This window comes from Cebidichthys violaceus, unplaced genomic scaffold (genome assembly GCF_023349555.1).
Source record: "Cebidichthys violaceus isolate CVI_PGR_0920_01 unplaced genomic scaffold, fCebVio1.0.p SCAF_188, whole genome shotgun sequence".
NCBI lineage: Eukaryota > Metazoa > Chordata > Actinopteri > Perciformes > Stichaeidae > Cebidichthys > Cebidichthys violaceus.
Genome location: NW_027176359.1, coordinates 106,648 through 123,476, shown reverse-complemented (window position 1 = coordinate 123,476; position 16,829 = coordinate 106,648). Strand labels below are relative to the sequence as shown.

The 16,829-nt window shown below is 49.3% G+C and overlaps 1 protein-coding gene across 1 annotated transcript in view; it reads right to left on the bottom strand.

The window, feature by feature from the left end:
• The window catches only part of LOC137874332 (disabled homolog 1-like), a 35,748-nt gene that overhangs the window by 9,447 nt on the left and 9,472 nt on the right, over positions 1-16,829 (bottom strand). The window contains 6 exon segments of the mRNA XM_068712970.1: positions 1,907-2,044; positions 6,912-6,965; positions 8,591-8,653; positions 9,100-9,138; positions 9,991-10,110; positions 13,882-14,013. Of these exon segments, the coding sequence (XP_068569071.1) occupies positions 1,907-2,044; positions 6,912-6,965; positions 8,591-8,653; positions 9,100-9,138; positions 9,991-10,110; positions 13,882-14,013 (546 nt within the window).

The following is a 16,829-nucleotide window of genomic DNA, read 5'->3' as shown; positions in this document are numbered from 1 at the left end:
TATCTGATCTGAACGTCTTCTGTTTCCCCGTCATTAATAATATCTTCAGGCCCGGTGGCGAGCGAAGTGAAACTCTATTTATAGCCGTGGAGGAATTTAAGCCTCGAATACGTGGTCAGAGATTTGCATAAATCATGCAGGCGGATAATTTCTTTTCAGATAATGAATGTTCTTAGAATATCTTCCCCCTCGTAGGTCACAGGGTTCTTCTGGCATCTATCAGAAGATGGATCTGAGAGCGCGGTGTTTCCACAGTCATGGGTGTGTTGGAGGAGAATGTGCTGTAGTGTACTGAGTCTAACGTAGGAGATAAAGATCAACAACTAGACGGATCAACGATACGCACCGTGGACGGACAACAGGAAGTCCACGGGATTATAAAACGCTCTCCTGCACGTAAAACACAACGCACTCTGGGTCGATGCCGCGGAGCCTCGGCTGATGTTCTCCAAACAGAACCCGTGGTCAACCAGTCCAGGACTCTGACGTTTATAGACTTCCCGTCCGCTCAGTATTCCTCCGGCGTGAGGCGGCGGGGCGCTGAGGTCAGGCCGCTGTGATTACCGGAGTGTTTTGAATGCTTTATTAATAATGTACCGCGGGCGGCTTGACTCTGCGTGTGTCTGACGGCGAGATGACCGCCGCTGTCTGCTCCCCCCCCCGACCCCCCCGACCCCCCCTACCCGCACCGGTGCTCTGACAGACGCTCTGACCTTTACCTCCACTCCGCCCTGAAGGGACCTCTCTCTGCCCAGAGAGGGGGGGGGGGGGTTTACACACATGCAGATATGAACGCCCGTACGTACGCTTTGCTTTCTGCCTCAACCTGGTCGCTACGCAACAGCAGGGTCACATGTTTTATTCATGCACGGCGAGGGTCAAGAGCCGGAGCGACCTAACGGCCAGAGACGGAGGGAGAGGAACTCATCTGAGGGACAGACATGAACAGTATGCTGCTCACAGATACTGAGGAGCCTTCTGGAGCCGGGGTCCGTTTCAACCACTTTGGATTTGATGCAAACCTGCTGACCCGGCATTTGTTATTACGACACATTCTGGCAAATTAAAAAAGCTGCTCACATCATCGACCTGAGCCGACAGCGTCACGGTGCTAAATCACACCTCCACTGCAGGGACGACACTTTACCTTCATTACAGGAGGTGGACGACGAACACTGTGTCTGTTTACGAGAACGTCTTAAAGAAAACTGAAAGTGTGTCAATATGGCAACGTTTTGGATTTGAAGTGGAGTGAAGCGTCTTTAAAGCTGCATTCTCTCTAGTGTCCACCAGGGGGCGACTCCTCTGGTTGTATAGAAGTCTAGTCTAAAATGACTCTACTTCTCTCTTGATTTATTCCCTCAGTAAACATTGTAAACATGAGTTTATGGTCTCAATCTCTAGTTTACAGTCTTCTTCAATACAGCATGATGTTCATTTAGTACATTATGCTCCATTTAGAGTCAAACACACCAGAAAGCAGGGGATGCTTTAGGGGCGGGGCTACACAGTGATTGACAGGTTGACACCAGAGCTGTATATACGGTGTCTCTACGTCACTCCTCAGTCCAGATATGGTCACTTCCTGTTCACTGGTTGCAAAAAGCCAAGATGGCGACGGCCTAAACGCTGAATTTGAGGCTTCAAAACTGCGTCCAGCAAACCAATGGGTGACGTCACGACGACTACGTATATATATATTGTTTATTGGCGGTTGGTAAACCAGCTTAGAGGTGCATAACTGCCACCAAGTGGACCGGAGTCGCTCCACTCTTCAGTGTCATTATGTTCCTCTTGGGCGCGGCTGCTGAGTCCAGTGCAACACTTATCGTTGTATAATCCGGTACACCGGTCCGGTGTTTGGTCTTATATATCAAACCGGTGAAATATGACGTGAGCTCCTTACCTGAGTCTCCATTTCCAGACCAAAGTCTATCAGATCTGCCACTGCTGCCGCCGCCGGCTGCTGCTCTTGTTGGAGGGGCTGATCGTGAGGATGAGGATGAGGATGAGGATGGTGGGGGTGGCTATTTTGATCTCCGTTCTGCAATCACAACCCCGGTGTTAGATGGCAGGTGGGATGAAGATGTGCTCACACACAAACGTATTAGTTGTTTTTCTTACACTCAGAGAGAGGGTGAGACAGAGGGGAGAGAGGTGGGATGAGGGGGAGGAGGAGGAGGAGGATGGTCTGCAGGTGTCACGAAACACACACACACACACACACACACACACACACACACACATTCAGAGCACAGAACAACGCTCCTCTCTCCAGACGTAGAGCCCGAGTGAAGCTCTGAGCGGGTTTAAAGATCATCCCTACCTTTAGTCTACACTACAGCGCTGAGCCGGGCTCTAAAGCCTCTTCTGTGTTTCTGTAAAGCTGCTCCCCGGTGTCAGCATCCGCGCTGTGAGACAGACAGGCGCAGCGAGAGCACCTGGATTAACTAACATGCTGTTATGAGAGGAGGATGTTACATTATAGATGGGGGGAAAAACGGCTTCCTTCCTGCTGAGTTTGCTCTCCGTCGAAGTGAATTACAATCTCGACGTGTTAATAATCTGAAACAAAGTCCCGTTAAAACAAAGCCCACAGCTTAATGCTCCGCTAACACGCTGCTGCTGTTTGCATGTCTTTTGCACCATGAGTGATGAGGCCTCGGCGCCTCGGCGCGCCGTGCAGACCGGTCTGGTGAAGCGGGAGCAGTCGGTGTACAACACCGCCGAGTGTTCTCTTTTCTTGGGATGAAAGCATGACGCATGGTCGTCATTAGGCCGGGCTGAAGAACGGGAGCGGCTCGCCCAAATACTAATCAGTTCTGGAAATGTTGTCCATTTTTCAATGGAACTCATTACGGTTCATTTGAAACCCGACCGATGAAATGAAGCCGATCCTTCTGGGACGTTTAGACGCGCCTGACACAGATCTGCTGTTACTCTTCGCTTGGAGCTACAGTCCGCCGCTCCTTCCTCTGCTTCTCTTCCTCCACCGCCCGGCCAATTATCCCTCCGTGCCCATTATGCAGCCTCTCCATCTCCTCGCCCGGCCCTTTATCTTTATCGGTGCGGCCGCCACCTATCAATTAGCCGTCTCCGGGGGGAAACCGTAATTACCTGTGCACATGTGTTTCTGCATACAATTATAGCAGCCCCTTTAATTAACGCCACCTCGCCGATCCCCCGCCGTCTGACTGATCGAACCGGCACGCGGTCGACAACACTGCCGAACTGTCACTGTCACACACACACACACACACACACACACACACACACACACACACACACACACACACACACACACACACACACACACACACACACACACAACTTGGAACAAAACACAACCAGGCTGTGGACGTTTTTCACGGCCTGTGAATCATTTTCTCGCTCACCCTTTCACTCGTGGACACATGAACACTTGGGCTGAGTTACACCAACAAGGACTCTGTTAATCTGAGGTTAGTTCTCACCAGAGTTTAGCAAAAACTAGGTTTAAAATGAGTAAATCCAGGTTAAGCGGAGCTCTGTTGCTCTAATCTCTCTTTAGTAAATCCAAGTTAAAACTAGAGTTAAAGTCACTGTGAGGAGCTTTTATCTGGTCCTGAACCAGTCTCAGTGTAGTCCTGATCCTCTATCAGACCTCCATCAGTACAGAGACCATCAGAGAGAAGATGCTCTGTTTCTATAGAGTTATTCTGAATGATGTCATCGGAGCCACCGGGTCGGATTCTGGTGAAATCAGATGAACTCATGCAGGTTCACCAGAACCTCCTTCAGCTCAGACTCCAGCAGAGACCTGGTCCACCGTGGACAGACCCAGATCCTCCAGCAGAGACCTGGTCCTCTGTGGACAGAACGGATCCAGATCCGGCCTTGGACCTGCAGTCGGAGCTCCGGAGGGAGGAGGAGAGCTCAGCTCCCGGCAGCAGCGTCTCCTCCTCCTCCTCCTCCTCCTCCTCCAGGAGCAGAGGTTCTCCTCTCTGCTGGAGACCCAGGACGTATTGCTGGACCCGCTGGAGGGAAGGAAGGCACGGGAGAACCAGAACCAGGACTGAGAGGAGCAGACTGTCAGACCCTGCTGCAGTAGAATGAGAGGTTTTCTAAAGGGACTCTGGTGCTCAGAGACACTACAGCTTTAGTCCACAGGGACCAACAGAACCAGCACTAGAGTTCCTTTTCACAACTTGTACTAGAGTTTAATCAGAATGATGCTCGCTAACCCAAATAAATCAACCTGAGGGGATCTAGTCAGTGTATTTAACAGAACTTTATATTGTGTGCTAGCTAGCTGAAGTGTCAGTAAGCTAGCCTAATGTTAGTCTAGAGAGAGGCTCTGACTTCTCCTCCTCAAGATAAAAAAGCACAATGAGACTTTCTGTCGGTCCTGAACCAGTGTCTTCATAAAAATCATAAAAATCAATTACAGTTGAGTTTTGTCCTTTTACTTTTCTCCAGGAACTCCATTATTTTGTTAAATCCATCTAAAAAAAAGCAGCAATTTAAAAAAGTTAGCCCTCCTTAAGTGTACGTTAATAATGGATCACTGTTAAAATGTAAGAATTTAATTTAATCTAGGCTCAGAGTTAAACTGACGTTTAATGAGAGGTTTAAATGTTCTTAATTGTAAGCTTGTTTAAAGGGTTTAAAATGAGTCTTTGTTGGTTCAGCTCAGCCGGTTCATGATGAACGGTCTGATAAATATCATGTAGTGTTTCGTACCACTAATGTTTGGACAGAGTAGTTGAGGTAATAAGCTGCTGACCTGCTCATGTGGGCTTCTGTTGACTCAACGCTCTGTCAGCTCTGAGGGGTCAGAGTGTCAGACTGAACCGGCCTCATGTGTGTGTGTGTGTGTGTGTGTGTGTGTGTGTGTGTGTGTGTGTGTGTGTGTGTGTGTGTGTGTGTGCTTTATTGATTTGTCATCGTTTAAGAAGGCGACAGAGTAAACAACGGAGGCGACCGCTTAAGACACAGGTCGTGTTTTCTGCAGCCGGCGCCATCATTCCATCAGCAGACAGTAGACGTTAATCCTCCTCCTGAAGAACACGACGGACGAACGTTAAGTCCGCCGTAAAACACCGGCGGTCAGACAGAAGCTGCTGCCTCTGGTCAGAGAATGAACCCCCCCCCTCAGTGGAGCCACTCCAGGTTCTACTGCTGCCCAATGAGAGGAAGTAGAAGACGGCGTTCTGTTGTCAAATCCGTAAACAACAGCGTCGGTTGTTGATTAACGGATTGTAATTCCCTGCTAACTGTATAAAGTGAGGGACTCTGTCTGTAGAGACACAGACTGCTATGATCAATCAATCAATCAATCAATCAATCAGGTTAACACGCTATAAACACATGTTTCTGCTTCTGTGCAGATCACGCCCGGCAGTCTCCATAGGACCTATAACATCATGCCGTTATCTTCATCTGGTGAGGAGTTAAACTGACTCCGTTTGGAGCCGTGTAGCTGCTTGATTACCTTGGGTTGGTGTTAACAACCTGTTTCCATCCCATTTTACAGGGCGGCTCAGCAGCTCTCTGCACCAGGTTGTGAGCTGCTGTAGCTGTCAGGGACGTCTCCTCGAGGAGACGTGAGGCGAGTTTTGTCTTCTGACGGGGAAGCCGTGTTCTGACATCACGTACTGAGGTGCAACACGCTTGAAAGGTTCAACCTTCTTCCCTCTGCGAGTCTGAATGTTCACCGTGCAACCAAATGACAACACGAGCCTCAAGAACGCATTCTCAAAGGTGTGATCCGTTCACGCTCGTGTTTCTACCATCCCGGGTCGCGTTCGCTCCCTCTGGAGACTTGAATTCGCTCAACCCAGGATGGACGACTCGCCCAATTTGGTCGCACAACAAGAGAGAAATATTGGATTTGCTCACGTGCCGACGCCCGCCAACACAAAGGCAACCCAGAGAAGCAGCATGTGTTGTGGGCCGGGTGAGGAGGGAACACAAATACTACGACGCCTGTAAGCTTCTTACCAAAGCTGGGGATAATACGCAGCCAGGAAACCGAGAGGCCGATTCCAATTCCACCAAAGAAACACCATGGAGTGGGATCGGCCACTGCCAGTTTTAGCAGGTTTAAGGATTAATAATGGAGCCGGTGGGCTCTGGGTGGGCTGAGGGAATACTGATCTACAGACCAGCAACATGGGATGACTTGTTCACAGGCACACACACACACACACACACACACACACACACACACACACACACACACACACACACACACGGCAGCCTGGTTATGGGGAGTGTGAAGATTTTAGCAGATTAAATCAGGCAACAATATAAGAAGCATCTTTATAGGCAGATAAAAGAGCAGCTGAGTTATAGTGCAGCCTGGTCAAGGTCATCTTTCATTATAACCAGTGAGGGAGCTCTCTCTCTCACACACACACACACACACACACACACACCTGCACAAACAGCGATATAGATTTATACTGCAAACACTTTGCTTAAATGCACGACCATCCCGATGCATAGAGTGTAAGATATGAGGCCATGCACATTTTGAAGTCAGACACATAATTCGTGTGCGTTGCAGGGAAAGATGACGGAGACATAAAACGTGTTTTGGGCACAATCAGGGAGAAGGTCATGCAGGTTTTTGCCCGCTGGATTCACCACCGAGCAAAAAAAACAAAAAAACAACCCCACCAAGCCAGGCATGCATTCACACACACACACACACACACACACACACACACACACACACACACACACACACACACACACACACACACACACACAGACAGCGTCCCCGGGTTACAACCATATGGGAACAGGCACCACGGAGCACGAGGAGCAGGGCACCGGCCACCACAAGCAGAAACAGTAGCACACGAGCAGCGGGTTCCTCAGGGGAAACATTAAGCGCTGCTGGGGCGAACACACGGGTCACTCACTGGGTGTCGCTTTGGGACGTCATAGACCCCTTCCTTCTGCTGACTGGTGGGAACCTACACAAGCCGGCCAAGAGAGCCTGTTACCTACCGGTTCAATCACACAGTGAAGCTTCACACGTCACACGTCACATGCCGGGACCAAAAAAACCCTGGAACCTGGCTCAATCACTAGCAGAGTGTGTGTGTGTGTGTGTGTGTGTGTGTGTGTGTGTGTGTGTGTGTGTGTGGAATAATCAGAATTAAAATCTGCGGAGTGAGAACTCATCTACGAGGCTGATCAGTGGCCTGCTCTCTCTCTCTCTCTCTCTCTCTCTCTAATAAAGGATGGATAAGGTATCACACCCACAGACGTGTAATAACTCAGACTGTCACACACATGGAGACATGTAATATCTCCGTGTCACACAGACGGGTGGATTTGACGGTGTGTGTGTGTGTGTGTGTGCAGTGGGAGGGCGCCGACATGTTCGGTCTTTGTTTCTCCTGCGATGTTCAAAATAAAGTTTTCATCTTCTCCAGGTAGATGTGCGCCAATCAGAGGATGAAAGCCGAGTGTGGATGTCAGCCGTCCTCCTTCGTTCACGTGTTTGATTCCAGGAGCGGCCATCTTTATTCATACGTTAGCTCCTCTGTGGCTGGAGGCTGAGGCTCACGTTTCTTACGCCTGATGTGTGTGTGTGTGTGTGTGTGTGTGTGTGTGTGTGCGCTTTGTTTGTTTCTGTGTGTGTGTTCGTTCACGCGCCAGCACTCCCCGTCTATTTTCAATCTATTTTATTTAAAGATCAAACGAGAGGCTGGTGATTAATCTCCCCCCCCCCCCCACGATCGCCTGCTTTTCTTTCATCTCCTCGGGAAAAGGAGGGAGGGGAGGAGAGAAAGAAAGGAGGAGGGGTAACCAGGAATAACCTCCACATCCCCTCCACCCTCCCCCTCTTCATCCCCCGGAGGTCTACCCACGTCCTCCGAGGAGAGCACCCAGAGAAAGGCTCCTGTCCCTGGGGATGTATGTAGTGGTGTAGCTGGTGGCAAGCAGATGGAAGATTAAAGCTACACATACTACCTTTTCGTGTTTTGACCTCCTTGTCTACACTAGCAGCTGTCGCGCCGTTAAATTCTGCGTTTTATAAATTCTCGTGCTGCCGACAAGCGGCGCTGTTATCGGCGCGGTTAGCTTAGCGGCGTTAGCGGACGTTTGACGTCGCCGTTTGCGGCTTTGAGGCGCGGCGACGCTCGGAGGACGTTCCTCTTCTTATGGAGGCTTATTTTGTTCCGCGCAGCGAATGTGATGTTCACAGAGAAACTGCAAACAAACAAAAGCGTAAAAGCTCTCCAGTGTTCTGGTGAGAAGAGACGCCAACGACACCTAGAAGACGAGTGCAGAGACGATGTCTTGACCCGTAATCTGGCAAAAACTGTTCATCTTTGGATATGTGTGAGAGAGATAAAGAGCAAGACCTGCAGTGCCGTCACTACATCTGTCTGAGTGTGTGTGTGTGTGTGTGTGTGTGTGGAATATAGAGGGAAATATTAAGTATCAAGCACGACCTCTTATTATGAAAGGGTACAATATTGTTGTATTTTCTAAAATCTCTTGTTTGAACACTTTAAAGAGCTTCTTGGTGGTGGTGGTGGTCAAAAAATAAAATAACCTGAAGCAGACGAGAGGAGCTTGTGAGTACCTGATAAATGCTCTCTTCTGATTGGTCGCGGATGGGCTCGTGTCCCGCCTCAAACACAATGTACTACAACGTCAGCAGCGGAGGGAGGAGGGGAGGAAGAAGGAGAAGGAGGAGAAGAAGAAGAAGGAAAAGTGGGAAGATAAAGGAAGTTGAGAGAAAAGTGGTGAAATTGCAGAGCTGATTAGTCAAACATTGTCAATATTATTCATAAAAAGAATAAAAAGCAGAGGGAGAATAGGTCCGGGTGACACGAGGAGGAGGACTTAAGCAGCAAAGATTCCCGAAGCAGTAAAGTAATACATCCTTCATGCATGCAGACACACAACACACACCGTCCTCGACGTCACACACACACACATCTGTACCGCACACTGTAACCAGACGTCTCCCCGACAGTGCACACACACACACACACACACACACACACACACACTCACACACACACACACACACAGAGAGAGGAGGAGCAAGCCGACGACAATGCAATGCTGATTGGTTTAGGAAGTTACCTGGTAGACCGGGTCCTCCAGATCCTCCTCCAGGATTGTCTGCGGATGAGCGGCGGGTATAGAGGGAGAGAGATCACACGGGGGAGGAGGGAGAGAGAGAGAGAGGGGGGAGGAAGTTAAGCCGGTGGAGCAGAGGGAGGAGGTGGAGGAGGAGGAGGAGGAGGAGGAGGAGGAGGAGGAGGAGGAAAGCACAGCAAGACGTGGCAGCTTCCCAGCATTCAGAAACAAAATCATTTGGCAATAATCAGAGAGAGAGAGAGAGATAAAGAGACATGAAACAGGTGATGCAGAGAGGACAGAACGGAGGACAGAACGGAGGACAGAACGGAGGACAGAACGGCAGATGGTTCCACTGATGAAACCTGAAAGCTGCTGCTCTGCATGTCACTCGCTGGCTTTGATGTTTCTCGAGTCTCTCTTAACTCGTCAAAGAGTCTCTCAGATGAAGCTCGTCGTACTTATGGCGGATGATTAATAACTAGTTAGCGCTCCTCGCTTCATCCGGGGCCACGGATTCACTTTGCCACCGGTCGACCAACTTTCTCAGGAGTCGGAAGCTCTCGCCGTCTCTCTCCTAGAGACCGCTTCACTCGTGAAACACGGGAGCAGTGATGAGATACGAGCCCTGGAGGGGCGCACATCTGCTCAGTCCAGGAGCACTGACGCCATTTTATCCTCTTAAGACATTTGTGTGAAATTGACATAATTAGAATATGTATTCTTGAGTAATGGGCACTTTCTAATCACGTCAACCCTTCAGTCCGCGTGGACGTTTGGGCCAAAATTTGAAGAAATTCCCTCCCGTCGTTCCTGCGATACGAGGGCGGACAGACGGACGGACGGACAACCACGGCCGTCACTGGCTTAAAAAAAGAGAGCGTCGGTTAGTACCTGGTAGACCGCCTGCTCACACTGCTTGTCCTTCTGGGCCTTCTTCTCCATCTCCTCTCGCTGCTTTATCTCGTAGATGAGCTGGAACAAGTCCCGCAGGTCCAGGATCACCGGCTCAGCCTGGGAAGATAAGGACACGTTACACACCCACGGACACAATCACGCACTCACACACACACACACACACACACACACAGCTCTGACCAGACCTGCAACCACGCCGTCTTCCTCTAGTGAAACGGTGATTAACGTCGGCTGAACTCCTGCGTTGGCGTTTCACGCACTAACGCGCTCACATTCCCGGTCATCGCCGTGGTAACGTGAGAGCTACACAGGGTATCGAGTTGTGAAATGCCGCGCGGCGTTTTAGCGTCTTTGCCTTTTCAATCTGCTTCAAACTATTACTCAACGGCGATCATATTTCATCTTCCCATCTGAGGCGATGCGCCCCGACGGATCAGACCATTAAGGGGGGTTTCGGTGCTGCTTGAGGTCGGCTCAGGCGGGATGAGTCATAGCTACCTGATTGGTTTGCTGACAGCTGATTATGGATGAGTCCATTAGGCCACGAGCCCGAAAAACAAAACACAATGGCAGCAAACTGGATCGGACAATTTTGCCACTTCTTGCGATTAGTTTGTCTAAACCCTTGATTAGAGGAAACAGCGTCTGCAGTGACTGATTGTTTGGTGATTAGTTAAACGCTGACAAACTCTAAAAGCAGAAGATTGAGGTTCCAGACTATGAATGTGTGAATCAATGGTGCCGAGTGATTTATTCATGTTCGTGTTTGACGTCACATGAGGAACATCTCATTGGGATCATTTTTACATTTCTTTTATCTTTCTTTGATCTGGAGAATATGATGAACAGATCAACAATATTGAATTTAAAAGATATTTTGACTCCTGGGAGCTAAACATGGCAGCAGTTCTTTTCAATAACATTTTGATTAATCTACATTTACATCTCTATGTGGACCTCCATTAGTTTGTTATCTGGAAACCAGATTAAGGCTTCGCTACACATTGTCCTCCTTCACACAGAGACGAGAGCAGATACCGTCTAGAGGTCTCTCTGTCTCCTAGTCTCTCTGTCTCCTAGTCTCTCTCTGTCTCTCAGTCTTTTAGTCTCTCTGTCTCTCAGTCTATCTCTGTCTCTCAGTCTTTTAGTCTCTCAGTCTTTTAGTCTCTCTCTCTCTCTCTTTCAGTCTCTCTCTCTCTCAGTCTCTCTGTCTCTTAGTCTCTCGGTCTCTTAGTCTTTTAGTCTCTCGGTCTCTTAGTCTCTCTGTCTCTTAGTCTCTCGGTCTCTTAGTCTCTCAGTCTCTCTCTGTCTCTCTCTGTCTCTCAGTCTTTTAGTCTCTCGGTCTCTCAGTCGCTTAGTCTCTCAGTCTCTCTCTCTCTGTCTCTTAGTCTCTCGGTCTCTTAGTCTCTCTGTCTCTTAGTCTCTCGGTCTCTCAGTCTCTTAGTCTCAGTCTCTCAGTCTTTTAGTCTCTCGGTCTCTCAGTCTCTTAGTCTCTCGGTCTCTCAGTCTCTTAGTCTCTCTGTCTCTCAGTCTCTCAGTCTCTTAGTCTCTTAGTCTCTCAGTCTCTCTCTGTCTCTCAGTCGTTTAGTCTCTCGGTCTCTCGGTCTCTCGGTCTCTCTGTCTCTCAGTCTCTCAGTCTCTCAGTCTCTCAGTCTCTCTGTCTCTCTGTCTCTCTGTCTCTCGGTCTCTCGGTCTCTCAGTCTCTTAGTCTCTTAGTCTCTTAGTCTCTCAGTCTCTCTCAGTCTCTCTCTGTCTCTCAGTCTTTTAGTCTCTCTGTCTCTCAGTCTCTCTGTCTCTTAGTCTCGTACCTCCTCTCTTGTCAGAGGAGTAAAAGCAGAGACGATAAAGGAGTTAGACTCACATCTTAGAACTAGTGTCACGGCTCAGAGTCCTGCAGTCCGACGGTGCTTCAGAGTAATCGATTACTGGGGCGATGCAGAGTCCAACAGACTGACGGCTGCCTCTGATAACAGCTTCTATTCTAGTTTTCACGACAGACACTCTGGGCTAAACGACGCTGAAACATATTGTCACTCTGTCAGATCCAGATCCTCTCTGCATTTGACGACACATGCTCTGATCCCCCCCCCCCCCGCCATCTGTCTCGAGTTCCTTCTCTTTTTGCTGCTTCTCCATCAAAACCTCCCGGTAAGAGAAGCCGAGACGAGCGAAAGGTGATTCTTTCTTTTTTTTTTTTGGGGTGGGGGGGGGTGGGGGGGGCGTCCATAATGGACCGGAGAGAGGAGATAACCTCAGTGCAGCGCTCTGGAATCAGATGAGTGATTCATCGCCTGCAGCAGCAGCGGAGAGAGATTCTAACAAAAAAGAAAAAAGAAAGTCGAGATGAAGACTTTCACCGCAGAAACACGTTTCTATTAAAAACCTGCACTGATCGGGAGTTTTGGTTGAGATCCCCCTGAATATGAATAACCCAGATCAGATCCTGGTGCTGGTCTCCTTCTGCAGGACCTCCTGCCACTGAACAGCAGTGACTCTGACCGATCCAGTCAGACCACATGCCGACCCGGTCCGACAACAGAGGGATTCACAGGACCATGTGTTCATCACCGAGTTAAGCAGAGCTTTGTTAGTCTAGTAACACTGTGAGGAGGAAGAGCGAGCGGCACAGAAGAAGAAGAACTTTTAGGGCATGAAGTGAGTTCATCAGAGGTGTGAGGGTCCGGGGACAGAGGACCTGCTTCAGGTTGTCACTTTGAGACGTGTGACATTGGGCGAAAGTTGCACCTTTGATTGACACCGCTGACATTTTGGATAGTTTCAAAATGTTTCGTCTCCAAACTAAGCCGCCAAAAAGAGACGGAATCTACATTAGTTATTGATAACGACGATACAAACGTTACACTACAAACATAAAGCCTGTCAACCACGGCTGAGTCGTTATATCAAAAACAATATTTAGTAAAAGCACCTTTTGTTGAACCCGACAATATCGAAGCAATGTCCATAATGAGCTGTTTGGTCAACAGATATTGTAATATGTGATTTTCTCCACTTCGCCCAAATTACAACAGTAAGTTCTCAAGTAACAACAAACACCGTGATGAGCTAACGGAGCCTTTCTCACACAATCCATGGGCGTCGTCTCCTTCTCACACTGAGACTCTGAGCCAATTACTTCTCAACTCCACCCCAAATTGGGCCTTTTTTTTTCGGAAGGAACCTCGAGCCCTCTCGTCGTCGTGACGACAGAGACGCTTTGTTAATTCACATCAAAGCGGTTACTTTCCCAATTACAGCCTCGGCCGTAAGCTCCGCGCCTCCTCCTCCTCCTCCTCCTCCTCCTCCTCCTCCTCCTCTCTCTCTCGTCGTGTCGGCGGTGTCAGGGCGAGTGACGGCGGGTTCAAATGCCAGAAAAATGTGAGTGAAACAGAGCGCTGACCTTTCCTCAGGCGCTCGCCGGCTAAATGACAGCCGAGGTGACCGATGAGAGCTCACGCCTCGCCGTTCACCAGGGTAGCGTTCAGTAAGCAACACCTTTCATTTGAGTCTGGTGGGTGTAAATGTTGAGTACAGCGCCGCGCGTGTGTGTGTGTGTGTGTGTGTGTGTGTGGAAGTCAAAGAGCCACGGTCCACGGCTCTGGGAGGATGGATGTGCCATTAGAGCTGGTGACACACACTCAAACCCTCATCGACTCTCTACGGGAAATCAATACGGCTCCAGAGAGAGCCAGCTGGATCCAGACGAAACAAGAGACACAACAACAGCAGCAGCACCGCAGAGATCACACCCGGTCCAAGAGAGGCACTCATCCACACACACACACACACACACACACACACACACACACACACACACACACACACACACACACACACAACCTGCGGTGGAACCTGGAGAACACTGACCGACTGGGCGGTCTTGATCGCCACGAAGCGGTGGTTCCCTTCCTTCCCGCAGACGTAGCCGAAGGCTCGGTGGTCCGTGATGTCCTTGGCGATGTAGGAGATCTCGTGGACGGCGTGGTGGTGCTGGAGGACCTGCAGGGAGGGCAGGACAGAGAGCGGTCAACACCGAGAAAGACAGCTTCATTCTTGTGATATTAATACTTTGTTTTTCTAGAACTTATGCAAATGACATGCAAGTTGAGTGTTTTCTCCAACAGTCCCGAGACTAGAATAGAAAGATGAATATGGATATCAGAAGTATTTGTCATCTTTGTTAAGTCTGCTGCTCTTAATATCCGTTTGCTTCTCTTTGGTTCCGTGTAAAGTGGGCTCATGCTGATTTAAGGGATGATCGACAATATGGTTTTGTTCTGCGCCGATTTTAAACCGACTTACTAGCAGAACTAAAGTGATCTCTAGAATCTGCACCCTGCTGGTTCCGGTGGATCTGCGTGTCAACACGCTGAGCCCCGTTAATCAGTGCATCTTAAGTCCTTAATTACACAACTTTCTCCGGTGGATCCGAGACCCAACATCTCCACGCTCCTGCTCACCTAAACAAAGAGAGCGGCTCCTGCTGTGGATGAGGCTGAATGGAATTCTATTTCTACATTCATGACATTAATAGGAGCTTCTGTATAAAGCCACAGAAGTGAAGGGGACTGGATGTGAGTTTCAGGTGAACAACAGCTCAAAACACAACAGAGGAAGTCATCACCCCCCCCCCCCCAGCGCTCACCACAGACACTCTCACTCGGAGACCTTGTATCCGATATTAAACCGCTCCTCGCTCCCCTGCCCTCTCTAGTTTAGCCGGGGGTGGGGAGAGTGCCAAGCTGGCATTGCCCGTGGCAGATGGCACTGTTTTTCCTGAGGACGGGGGGGGGCGGGGGGGCGGGGGGGGGGGGAATCAGTGACAATCACAGCTCGGCAAGCTGTCGACTTGATCACTTCATCTGTGCCCTCGCTCACACACAACACACACACACACACACACACACACACACACACACACACACACACACACGACGGGCAAAGGCCCGCTCTGTAAAGTCGCACTAAATGTCTGCTTTGTTGTGATTGTCTACGCCAGCTGCATGCTGGGAAAACAGCGACGCTCAGTCGACACTAATGACCCCCGGTGGCCCTGGAGTGCATGTGAGGGGCTGCATGTGAGGCTAAACACACACATCTGCTCTCTTTTGAAGCCCCCGTCCAGAGCCAAGACACGGCACAACGGAGCGACACCGATTTAACATCGGGGCACTGACACACACACACACACACACACACACACACACACACACACACAGAGAGAGCCCCAGTAGAAATAGATAATCATAGTAGGAGTCATGTCTTCTAAATTTAATAATTAGATAATGATTTATTATTATCACCTCTGATTGACCTGAAAATAACTGCTAGGGCAGTGCATGTGGGCACACACACACACACACACACACACACACACACACACACACACACACACAGACACACGCAGCTCATTTGCAGAGGTTATTGAATTATCTGCGGGTGGGCGGTGAGGTGACAGAGAGCGACTCTGATTCAAAGAGAGCAGAGAATGAGACGGCTTGCATAAATTGAACGTCTGCGCTCCGTCCTGGTGGCAAAGAACATCTGAGAGAGAAGAAACACTTTACATCTGCTTACAGTGGGCGCGGTGCGTCAGGTGAACACGGTCCACATGGATCTGGATCTGTCGTACCGGCTTTTTATGACGGCAGTTTACCCAGACTACTTAAAACAATATTCAATATTTTATACCATTGAAAAAGCAGCATTAATTCCTCTAATGTAACGTTAATGATGGAACTGAACGGAAAAATACTAACATACAAACGGGGCTTTTTCCCACAGGTGCACGCCGGCTGTGCAGCGGCAGCCAATCAGAAGGCTTCCTCTCACGCTGTGACATGGAGGTCCGTGAAGCTGTGCTAGTTATCGGACCTCCACCGGTAGAACGAAGTTGTTTAGGGTTCCTGATGGCTCACATCGTGCAAAGGCCAGACTCCTTCCTCACTTAGAGCACCGCCGGTGTTTCGCTTCATCAAGTGACCGTGTCAATTGGTGACTCTCCGACAAATGCAGTCACGGGTGCAGCTGTGGCAACCATCTTTCTCTACCAAGACCTACACCTGTACACACACCTGCACCAGTTTTCTCTGTCTGTCTCTCTCTCTCTGTTTCTGTCTCTCTCTCTCTCTCTCTGTCTCTCTCTCTCTCTGTCTCTGTCTCTCTCTCTCTGTCTCTCTCTCTCTCTCTGTCTCTCTCTCTCTGTCTCTCTCTCTGTTTCTCTCTCTCCTCTCTCTCTCTCTGTTTCTGTCTCTCTGTCTCTCTGTTTCTGTCTCTCTCTCTCTGTCTCTCTCTGTCTCTCTGTTTCTGTCTCTCTGTTTCTGTCTCTCTCTGAGAGTCGCCGCCTAATAACGACACACAACGTTGTCCATCGAACCAATAACGAGTCAGTTGGATAAAAAGTGTCATCATACGACAAAAAGAAAGAGAGTAAAATGAATCAAGCTCACCACTAAACCTCGTGACCTCCTGCTGTAATCATCTGAAGTGAGCTACTTCAACATTTTGGACTCTACTTCCATCATTATTGTTTATTGGGTGTAGTTTATATTGGGAGTAGGCTACAAATGGATTTTATGCTGATGTTGCTGCATTTGCCATCTGTGTGTGTGTGTGTGAGTGTGTGTGTGTGTGTGTGTGTGTGTGTGGTTTATGTGGCCGCCGTGCCAGTCTCTATCATAAGTGTCATTTTTAACGTGACTGGACGTGTTGTTGTGGCTCCATCCAGACGCTTGATTAATGATGCTGTGTGTGTGTGTGTGTGTGTGTGTGTGTGTGTGTGTGTGCTGCCGTGCCAGCAGGCCATGCTGCTAATG